At 39.8% G+C, this 11,650-nt stretch overlaps 1 protein-coding gene across 1 annotated transcript; it reads right to left on the reverse strand.

Moving 5' to 3' along the window:
- Positions 1-3,929: 3,929 nt before the first annotated feature.
- Positions 3,930-6,295, reverse strand: LOC149288943 (EEF1A lysine methyltransferase 1-like). The gene is made up of 4 exons (XM_089491198.1): positions 6,140-6,295; positions 5,875-5,957; positions 5,325-5,605; positions 3,930-4,069 (listed from the first exon to the last, which is right to left on the reverse strand). Exons 1-4 carry the CDS (start codon positions 6,293-6,295, stop codon positions 3,930-3,932), a joined length of 660 nt encoding a protein of 219 aa, XP_089347324.1.
- Positions 6,296-11,650: the final 5,355 nt, after the last annotated feature.

Genomic DNA, 11,650 nt, shown 5'->3' on the forward strand with positions numbered 1-11,650 from the left:
TCCTTAATGAGAAGGGCACTCATGGAGGTCTAACCGTGTGGGTCGAAAGTGGATGGAGGCTGTGGAACACCCTTATATTATGAAGCTGAGTAAAATATGTTGCAATGGTGGGTAGGATTCTTTGCACTTTTTATTATACTACATATAATGTGTCTAACCTGTAATTATTTTGTATATATGTACAACAAATGTAATGAAGAAAAGAGGACTAAAGAGCCAAGGAATTAGTCTCAGCAGATAGCATGAACGTGTATTCTACACAAACATAAATTAAATGAGACTTGTACAAGAAGACCAAAACCATTTCGGATACATTTTTCATTTAAATTTAAGACAACATTTTGTCTGACAGTAGAGATGGAAGAGGGAGCCAAAAGGGGAGGGGAGGGGGTCAGTATGTGAGAGAGCATGAAGCTGCAGAGAAAAAAATGACAGGTGAGATGGGAGTGTAAGAGAGGGTAAGAGGAGTGAGTCAGCCTGTGAGAGAGTATGAAGCTGCAGAGATAACAATGACATGTGAGATGGGAGTGTAAGAGAGGGGAGGAGGAGTGAGTCAGCCTGTGAGAGAGTATGAAGCTGCAGAGATAACAATGACAGGTGAGATGGGAGTGTAAGAGAGGGGAGGAGGAGTGAGTCAGCCTGTGAGAGAGTATGAAGCTGCAGAGAAAAAAAATGACAGGTGAGATGGGAGTGTAAGAGAGGGTAAGAGGAGTGAGTCATTATGTGAGAGCGTATGAAGCTGCAGAGAAAAAAATGACAGGTGAGATGGTAGCAGAAGAGAGGGGAGGGGGTCAGTATGTGAGAGAGCTCCTTACAGCTTTCCTTACAGGCACTGGAATAGTTAATTATGCTCTGTTATAGATGTATTCGCTTTGATAACATTTGTTCCACCCGCCATAAAGTGTATGTTTTCTCCAATCCACAGTATTATTGAAATATGTGTCTGGTGGCAAAGTGTCCATGGAATTTTTCCCTTTTTGTTAACATAAAAAAACAATTTCACAGCAGATAACATTCAACCCTGCTGCTTGCCAGTTTTATCTGCTGAAAAGGCTCAAACATTAATTAGTCCTTGATTTCCCAAAATAAGGAAGAGTGGAAGGAAAGGGAAACTAATGTTTCTTCACTCAGCTGCCCTAAAATATAATAGAATCCTCGCTTCACTAAAGAGGCTAAAGGATGGGATGAAGCCGCGATGGCGGTCACAGGGAAATGTGTCAGGCTTAATGGTGTGGGATCCCTGTTAGTTGTTTTAACCTCTGTGGTTATGTTTGGATTATATCTGTTTTTGGAGCAGCCAATTAAGATTAGTTTTCTTTTCAAGCCGTTTGTTAGTTTTGAGGAGTCTTGTGCTGCCCCCACAGCAGTAGTGCAGACTAATATTTCATTCTAGTAGCTTGAGGTCCACAGAACCCCTGAGATTTTTACTTTTTAACCTAAGAACATTCTACTTAATGTAAAGATCTACTTTACTGAGATGGTGGTGTCTAAGGGACACGGCCTCCCAGCAGAAGTAGCTTGAGGTCCACAGAACCCTTGAGATTTTTACTTTTATAAAATGTAAGAAAGTTTTATGTAATCCAAGCATGCTTTACTGAGAGGGTGGTGGGTATGTTGAAGAGCCTTCCAGCAGAGGTAGCTTGAGATTCACAGAACTCTTAAGATTTTTTTATTTTATTAAATGTAAGAAAGTTTTACTTAATATAAGTAAGATTTACTTTAGTGAGAGGGTGGTGGATATGTGTAACAGCCTCCCAACAGAACCCGTGAGATTTTCCCTTTCCTCATCTTTGCACCACTCTCTTGTAAGTTGGTGTTTTGGTTAATAGTTTTTTAGAAATTATTAAAAGTTTAGTTTTTTTAAGTATAGATATGTTTATGATATTGCAATGTTTTTTTTTAGTTTAGCTTATTTTTCTTTTGCTGTATGTAACCTCTTGAGCATCTTGGTCTTGATTGCCTCCTGGGGAGTTTGTTAATACTTATTAAGCAGCACCTGTTAGATTTATTGGACTCCTGTACCCACTTTGAACCTTAACCATATTTTCTGGGAACATTGCCAAAAATGGTAATCATAGCTTGTTTAAGTCTGTCCGACAACAGAAAACATAATAATCTTCTAATTAACTAACGATAGCCCCAGAAAATGTGTATGCGAGAGATGACTATAGCAGAAAAATAAACAAATTAGGTATATTAACACAATTTCAGAAGTTTTGCTATTCGTTTTGTTTTGGTGGGGCCCCTGCTTATTATCCGAGGTTCATACGAACGCAAGGAATTGACAGAATTTGATAAAAAATAAAGATCTTACGAATCTGAATGCACAAGTCTAAATTATATGTCACAGGCGTATTTATTGAACTAACATCCACCGGGCTCTGGATGACAACCGCCCAGCCCTCAAGGGCTACATTCCTATCCATTTTTTATATCTGTCTGATTAACGTGTAATTATCTTGTATGCAATATAATCGTTATTACAATAATACTCCTGCATGTCTACAAAATGCATAGACCAGAGATGATCAGTCATGCTCTAGTGCATGGTCACCCAGGACCGTTCAAGTACTAAATACATTGATCTCTGTATGTTTGCTGCATGGTATGGGTGACATAATAACCTGTGCCACTCTATATACTATATTTTGAGGTTGCTTGTCTTTAGTTTTGCATAAAATTCAGCTGTGCTTTTAAAAAATGCATATCCCCCTCCCCCCGTGAGGTTTTTTACCATTAGATTCTGCATAACTAAGTCATGTATACTGTGAGGTTGACAATTTTGTGGTCAAAAAAAATTATTTGCAAAAAATTATTTGCAAATATTAATTTCCTTAAAATGCTTTTTTTCTAGACCTGTCTAAACTCTTAACAAACCCCATAGATATACTTAATGCGGTGAACGCTGCTTCTACGCAAACAATGGATGAGAGGTTCTAGTTTCCTTTTTTTCCAGGCTGAGAAATTGATGGCTTTTTTTTCCTTAGACCATGTTCTAGATCTTTAAATTAATGTATTTAATTAAGCTTAAGAGCTGCATTGTTAATTAATATGTATAATTGCTTACAATACCGTGTCCCATTAGTCTGCAGTAAAAGGCTGTTTCATCACTATATTTTGATATTTTTGTTTTATTGAAGCTGAGTACCCATTGTACAGCACTGCAGAATATGATGGCGCTATATAAAATAAATAATAATAATGTATTCTAATGTTTACCGGAAACTGCATAGGTCTGTCAGCAGACACTTTTACTTCCTTGGGAATTTAGATAAGGGTTTAGCCCTTCGGATGACAAAAGTTTCTATTCATTGCAGGCATAAACTAGCAAAGCGATAAGTGTAGATTATATATATATATATATATATATATATATATATTATATATGTCTATATAATGGAGGCTGTTTTCAGATAATGTACACTGTACTGAGCAGCACTAGCAAGCATTGTATTTCTGTATTTAAAGGCAAATAAAACATATAGAATGTAAAACTAACATGCAAGGTTTTCTGGATATTAGGCATTTTAAGAATATGTTTTCAGCAATATGTAACAAAATATGAAATTAAAACAAAAAAAGGTCATTTTATAAACAAAACATTATAGAAAAATGTTTTAAATGTTGTAATCATAACTTAATAAAGGTGTTTTTAATTACGGATTTAAAGAAACATAGTGGTGTAAAGCAAGGTTTTACGAAACACCCAACAGATAGATCTTCCCTATAATCCATGTGCCCGTGGGGTGCGAGACTGACAGGGAGGTCTGGCTGTGCTTTCTTTTCTACTACAGCCGGTGTAAAAACGAGTGAAACAAACTGCCGCTGACATGTCGAACTGCGTGCAGAAAACTGCTGCCTGGAACATCCTTTTTTCCTGCTCTCCCATTGGCTGCGCAAAGCATATGTCGGAATTCAACGTTTGTAGATCATTCCAATTGGGAATCTAATCCTAGTTTGTAATTGGAGTAACATCGGAATTCATTTGCCAGGTTTCTTGTGTGCTTCGGAATAAACTTGCAAATCTTGAGGCCGAGTACAGCTGCTGCTAAATCTTCCATCACTGCACCTGCCCCGGAATAAAATCATCATTATACATTTATCTTGCCTAGGGTGTTGCCTAGCGAACAAAAAGTTCCATAATAATAACAATACCATTATATATATATATATATATATATATATATATATATATATATATATACACACACACACACATATGTACACACACACACACACACACACACACTAAAGGGCTGCTGTACGCTATACAACTTTAAACATAACTAAATTAATTTATAACAACACCTAACGTTTGTTTGTACTGCTGTTAAGTGGCAAAAGGGGGCTAAACTAATGCAATTTCTTGTTCCGATGTTCTCGGCCTTCACACCACCAAACGTTGTCAAAACCGGAAGGTTTATTTAGGGTTTAGGTAAGCAAGTACCAAGATCACATGTGCCGGATCTAAATGACCTCGTTTATCACATGGTGTCCTGTTCGGATGACCATGTCTGCAGAGAGAGGTGAATTATTTAGAGTTTAAAGAGAAGCTACAAAACACGTGCATGATCCTGCTGAGAACACGTACTGGAAAATAATTAAATCTGAACATTTCTATCATGCCTCCGTGCCCAAACTATACAGAACAAACAGAATATTTTGAAGCAATCATTTTAAAAATGCAAGGGGTAATTTAACCTCACTTTACCCTCAAATATGCCTGCAATTTTCTGGCCTCTCGGAGTACTTCTGCAAAAGGGCGGAGCCACAGGGCGTACCATGTGCACAGCCTCTCTCCTGTTCCTCCAATCGGGCGAGAGGTGTGCAGAGGCTCCCACATTTGCAGAAGTACCTGGATAACAGAGCTGAGACTGAGGAAAAGTGGATGAAGAAAGAAGACAGAAGAAAGAAGCAATGCTGTGAAAAAAGGAGAAAGGGACACAGAAGCAGTCAGCAGAGAAGGCAGGGAGACTTTGACAGAGAGTGTGAGTGAGTGAGTGAGTGAGTGAGTGAGTGAGAGTGACTAACGAAAGTGGTTTCGATTTTTGTGCCAAAAGCGTTTTGTTTTTTTCTTTCGATAAAATCCAAAGTTTGGGGGTAGTTTAATAATCAGGGTCCTCTTATAATTACGCAAATATGATATAAGGGTAACATAGAAAAGGATGACTAACACTAGACATCTAGAGGAGTCTTCTAGGGGACGTTGCGAAGGCTAACACAGCAGCAAGAATACACTTTGGGATATTTATAAACCGACACAGAAAGAAATGAGTAAGAGGAACATCTAAGAATCGTCACGATCTATCTGAAGGGCGTCATACCTGTGCACAGCAACATTTTGCCTTTACTGAGGTATTTGATGGTTTCCGCCGTTTTGCGCAGACATTCTTCAGACAGGTATGGAGGATCAGCTATTACTATATCAAAACTGTGATGTTTGAGCTTTTCTGGCAAGTTTAATGGGTTGTTGTAATCGTAGAAGATGAAGTCCTCTCCGTACACTGAAAACCGTGTGTCGTATTCCAGCAAACACATAGACATGTTCTCTGCACCCAGGCTTTTCAGTTTCTGGTAAATACTGGGAGCACTAATACAGGCAATTCTGGAACAGATACGCAAGAAACAAGACATTTATAAACCGTCTGTTCATTTCAGCTTCCGGGAGAAAAACAGCATCCTTCTACACATACCACCAGACTGCAGCCAGAAAAACACAGGTATCTGTAATATATATATATATATATATATATATACACACACACACACACACACACACACATATATCTCTCTAAAATACCAAACACACACATGCGAGAGAAACACAGAGAAAAAAAGACAGACATCTAAAGCAATGATGAATTACTTTCATACCTGCCATTTTCTCCACTGGCCTCAATGGCTTCCTTGGCCAGACTAAATGCAGTTTTATCGTCATACCAAAACTGGCTTAATTGCTACAATGGAAGGAAAAACAGTCAGACTAACTTTCTATAAATGGCTTTAAACGTTGTCATTAATATTCAGCATTTAATACTTAAGGTAAAATGTACATGACGTGATTATTAGAAAGGCACAAAGAGGTTGCGTAGTGATAAATGTAAGGAACCTTCTAACGTTGTGTGGATGTTTTCCTTACCCAATCCTCCTCCACAGAGCCTACAGAGAACTTATCAAAGCCCATTCCAGATTTCAGGGCGTCTCGCTGCTGTTGCTCAGCATAAAACTCGTGCAGCGCAGCCAACGTGTCTCCAGAGAGCTGGGGAACCCCATCGTCATCATCGCCACCTTCCATTGCTCAGCAGCAAGACTAGGACTAAGAAGAAAAACAACTCACTCACATTCCTACACGTGAACAGTAAACGTAGATCAGGAGGAAAGCGTTGTAGGAAAAGACGCTAGCAGAGTGCCGGGTTGTATAGCGAGAGGCATTAGTAGCAGGAAGACGGAGGAGGTTCTGCCTCTGTACAGAGCTCTGGTCAGACCTCACCTAGCATACCGTGTGCTGATCTAACGACCGCATCTCCAGAAGGATATTAATACATTGGAGAGAGTTCACAAAATGGGAAGTGGGTTGCAAGATAAAAGAAGTATCAAGAAATAATTCAGGATCTCGATATGTATAGATTGAAGGAAAGAAGTGTTTTTATCACATCCCTCCTATCTCCTAATTACTAAAAGTAATTTAACAAAGTACGGGAGGGAAATCTATTTCAAGGGAGGAGAACAAGAGTTCACCATTTAGAACTAGAGGGTCAGTTGTTTGGATCTACAGATGTTTTACTTTACTGAGAGGGTGGTAGATAAGTGGAACCCCCTCAAAGTAGAGAAGGAATTCAAACATGCTCAGATAGGCATACAGCTATCCTTAATCTGTGAGGAGACCGAGGACTGATTAAGAGTCAGGAAAATGGGCAGACTCGATGCGGCGAATGGGTCTGATCTGCCGGAAAATTCTGCATTTCAGCGTCCACCTCAGGTGTGACAGAACTAGAAGTGACTAAGACGAAGTCACCTATACACCGCCATCAACAAATACACCGGTGTTAACATTTAATTAAATGCAGAAATATTAATTTGCCTGAACCTCTATTCACCGGAGGAAATGTAGCAGATCGTTTATTACACATGTATGCTGTTAACGCTCATTATTAGTAAATAAAGACACAGTTAACTCCAATAAAAGATTAGCCGCCTAGACTTTAACCCCTTCATTCCCCTATAGACGTACCGGGACGTCCAAAAAACGCCCACAAAGAAACCCCTATGGACGTCACGGTACGTCCAGCCCTTCGTGCAGCGTCAGGGACACATGTCGTTTGACAGCCTGGACTCCCCCCTGGCAGCAGAAGCCGGCGTCGCCGGCTTTCTGCTGCCCGATCTCCCGTAACAGCTTCCGGCATGAAAGCCGGTAAGCTGTTACAGTTGAAAGTGCCCGATCACGCAGTTGCAAACGCGCGATCGGGCATTCCCTTCCGGGTTACGTCACTGCTGACGTAGCCTGGAAGGTCATCGGAGGACAGGATATCCCCTGCGGGGATATCCTGCCCTCCGATGTGGCACAGAGACGCTGCGATCTCTATGCAGGTCTGTGAGGACCTGCATAGAGATCACAGTGTGATCGGTGCAGGGGGATCGCAGGGAGGGGAGTGAGAAACCATCTCTCTCACTCCCCCTCCCGTCCTGAAAGAGAAAAGCAGAAAAAAAAAAAGTTAATTCATTTAAAAAATAATATTAAATAAATCATTAAAATAATAATATATATAATACAAAAAAAAATTATAATGTGAGCTGTGATGTCATTGTGACATCACTGGCATGTTCAGGAGGTCCCTAGGAGGACCTCTAACCATTTCTGTGTAAAAATAATATATAAAAAATAAAAAAAAAATGTAAAAAAAATTTAAATAAAAAAAAATATATAAAAAAAAGATAATAAAAAAATTATTAAAAAAAACCTTACTTCCCATTACCCTAGCATAACATCTAGCCAGTATAACCCTCCTGCCCCTGTTCACAACCCCCAAACCCGTTAAGCCATAGGCATAAAAATTATACAAAATTGTACACCCTTTAGTATGCTCCCTGGGGCTGGGAAAGTCTGGAAAATCTATATAAATTAGGTGTTTCTGAAATCAGGACACCTGAATTAATAAACTTGGAGGGGATTTTCCATCACTTTATCTAATTTTGTGAGGATTCAGAGGGAAAATGTAAAAAAAAAATTAGTTTATTTTTCTAATCTTCGCTAGTTTTTACTAAATTTCTCATTCAAAATTTTCAGCTAATCATCCAACTATGGTATCAAACGAAAGCTCTATCTCTCCTTGAAAAAACAATATATAGTTTACATGGGTACACTATTCACAGGAAAAGAGAATCATCGCTAAACCGACATACCCCAAAAATGGCAAAATTGCTCTGGGCTTTGAGGTACCAAAAACCCCTGGGATTGAAGGGGTTAATGTAACACATTTCCTCGGAATTTATAATAATATATACACACAGTCTCGTTACTATTATTACTTCTCGGCGCTACGTATTCAGCCCCTGTAGTACCTCCCTTTAAACATGGCAGCCCCCACACACGCAATGTGGGTGATCTAACTACTGTGCGGCTGCTTATACAGGAAGTGGCCATTAATGGGGATGTAAGGAAAACACCTGAAATATACCCTATAAATCCTGTGCTGATAGAATACCCGACACGGAAGCATAAACTACCCTCACCTGTAAATGCAGTCTACGCTCCAGGACAGTAACAACGCTGAGCGAAAGAAAAACTACAGCTCCCGCCATGCTCTGTTCTGACACTACACTTCCGGTTTCCGTCTGTGGTTGGCGGCAGCATCCATCGGATGAGCGGTGGGGGTGTAGCTCAGTCCAGCCGCCAGTAGTGGGAGCGCAGGCTTCTTGTTGTGATGGAGACCTCTGCGCTCCGTTGCAGGAAGGCCCCCGAAAGGCTGTTACGTTAACTTGTATTTTTGCTTCAAACTCCATTAAAGGCATTTACTATTGTTCATGGTATTATGCAAATCCCCACTGCCACTGTTAAATTAAAGGTTACTCTTAAAATTAGCATCCGTATAATGGGATATGGTAAAGTTTATTTAAGTTACGTTTAGATCTTGTACAAACATAGTTAACTGTTCGTTAACATACATACATTCCAACAAACACAGAGTACAGGTCATCCCGCTTTTTCTATAAATTGTAGGAATCATTAAGTAACGGGAATCATGATGATGTCATTTTTATTTGGAAAGGCGCAGAGGAGAGTTTGGATAATTTTAAGTTTTAAATTGAATTCTGAAAACATTACCTTTTGAATCCAATGGAGAATTTATTAACTTCTTGGATGTTGCATTTCATGTTGTGGCTTCTTGTTTTAAGAGTAAGGCATATTTTAAAGTTGATAGTAATGATCACAGACATCAAAGTAGTTGCCATCTCTCTTTATGGTTGGATAACATTCCCAAGGGACAATATCCTAGAAATTGTAGGGAATTTGACGTTTTACGTTAACAAACCTGATTCTCAGGAATAGGTTTCTGGGAAAAGAACTTAAAAGTATAAGGTGAGGTGGTAAAACTGGATCGGACCCTTATGCTACAGTGTTGCAGTTCTCCTTAGAAGGTATTAGGGCTAAAGAAATAAAAAAAAAATAAAGACCTTGTGAAAGAATTGGAGTATTTTGAGAGCTGACCCAATTCTAGGTCTAGAGTTATCTTTAAATCCAACAATTATTTATAGGAAAGCATCCAGTTTACATAACGTTATTAAGGAACAAGAGACCTCTTGGTTGGGGTCTAAACCATTAGGTTTTTATAAATATGCCAGTTGTAAAGCCTTATAGGAGAGACTACGAGACCCCCTAAAGTGCAAATATGTGAACATATCCGGATCATTCCGTCCCTGTGCAGTTTAATATTTGCCATAATGGTGGTTTACTTAAATTTATAGGTATTGATGTGATTCCACCAATTTGGTAAAGGGGAGAAAGGACTCGTCAGCTTCTATAAAGAGACGCCTACTGGATCTATAACTTGAGTACTTTACACTAGACTTGGGCACCAGGGGGCTCTTCGTGTTCGTCTTCGTGCTCGTCTTCGGGGAAAAAAAAATCTTCGTATTCCGCGAATATTCGCCCGTTCCTGTCTTCTCTTCGGGCGAATATTCGCGGACATTCTTCGTGCTCGTTTAATCTTCGTTTTCCTCCTGGTTGCCTAGCAGGGGTTAATACGGGGTTAATAACACATCACAGCAGCAGCAGCTGCCGTGAAGGTACGTGTGTGCAGCTCTATTGGTCGTTTCGGCAGGGGGCTGGTCTGGCATCAACGAGTGAATTGCAGAACTGCAGAATGCACTTCATTCGTTGATGGCAGGCGAGCCCCCTGCCGAAACGACCAATAGAGTTGCACACACATACCGAGGTGTACTGTCCATAGATGTTTAATAAAAGAATAGGGAATATTTTACATTTTTAAATTGATTTTGGACCACTTTACATGCCTAACATTTGCTACCTATTTACAATGGCATACTTTGCAACAACCCAACTTACTTATTGGACAGGACTGGAAAATAGCAGGACTGTCCACCAAAATCTTGGGTGTGTTGGCAGGTATGCTGATGGAAAAATGTTGGACAAGAACTAAAAAATAGCTTAGGGTTAATGTACGGTTATGTTTAAGATTAGTAGCAGTGCACTGGTTTGGTTAAAGATGGATTATGTCTAAATAATAATAATTTAATTTTAATGTTTTTTTTAAAAAAAAAATAGGGGTTTATTTAAATGTATTTTAAAGTTAGATTTATTATTTAGTACTTGATTATATTTATTAAATGTTTATAGTAGCGTTACCTACCGAGCTATAACTACCTATGTGTATTTGCATTTTGCATACCTAGTTTAGCTAAATTAGATGGGACAGGACTGGAAAAAAGCAGGACTGTCCCTGAAAAAGTTGGGTCTGTTGGCAGGTATGTGGATGGAAAAATGTTATAGGGTGAAGTGTGAGTTATAGTGTTAATGTAATGCTATTAGTGAGTGAAGGCCAGGGCAAATAACAAGGAAAAGGTCCTTGTGTTTTGTGCATTGTAAGTGTGTGTGTATGTGTGTTATGTGTGATGTCACTGTGTGTTATATGTGTTATATGTGTTATTGTGTGTGTTATGTTTGGTTGGTTGTGTATCAGAAGGAAAATAATGAAATGGAAAAGGAAATGGGAAAGGCAAATGAGTGGGCAATTGGCGACCCGCTCACCTGTTTCACCCCAGGGCAAAGCACCCAAACACTGTCAGTCTTAGACGTTTGGCAGCAGACTTCCAGAGCTCAGACACAAGGCCCTAGCGTAAGCTGGCCACTCCGGCGGAGGTAGCAGGCGTTGCCACACCGCAAACAGAGGCAGCCAGGGGGGAGAAACTGCCCTTACCATTAGGGACATTTTGGGCATGACTCTAGCCAGGAAGCGAACTGGCAGAGAAGAGATGCTGGCACCACCACCAGCAGCAGCATTGAAAAGGCGAATGAGTGGGCAATTGGCGACCCACTCACCTGTTTCACCCCAGGGCAAAGCACCCAAACACTGTCAGTCTTAGACGTTTGGCAGCAGACTTCCAGAGCTCAGACACAAGGCCCTAGCGTAAG

Source organism: Sceloporus occidentalis, unplaced genomic scaffold (assembly GCF_023333645.1).
Source record: "Sceloporus occidentalis isolate IW3139 unplaced genomic scaffold, rSceOcc1.0.p SCAF_49, whole genome shotgun sequence".
NCBI classification, from domain to species: Eukaryota; Metazoa; Chordata; class Lepidosauria; order Squamata; family Phrynosomatidae; genus Sceloporus; species Sceloporus occidentalis.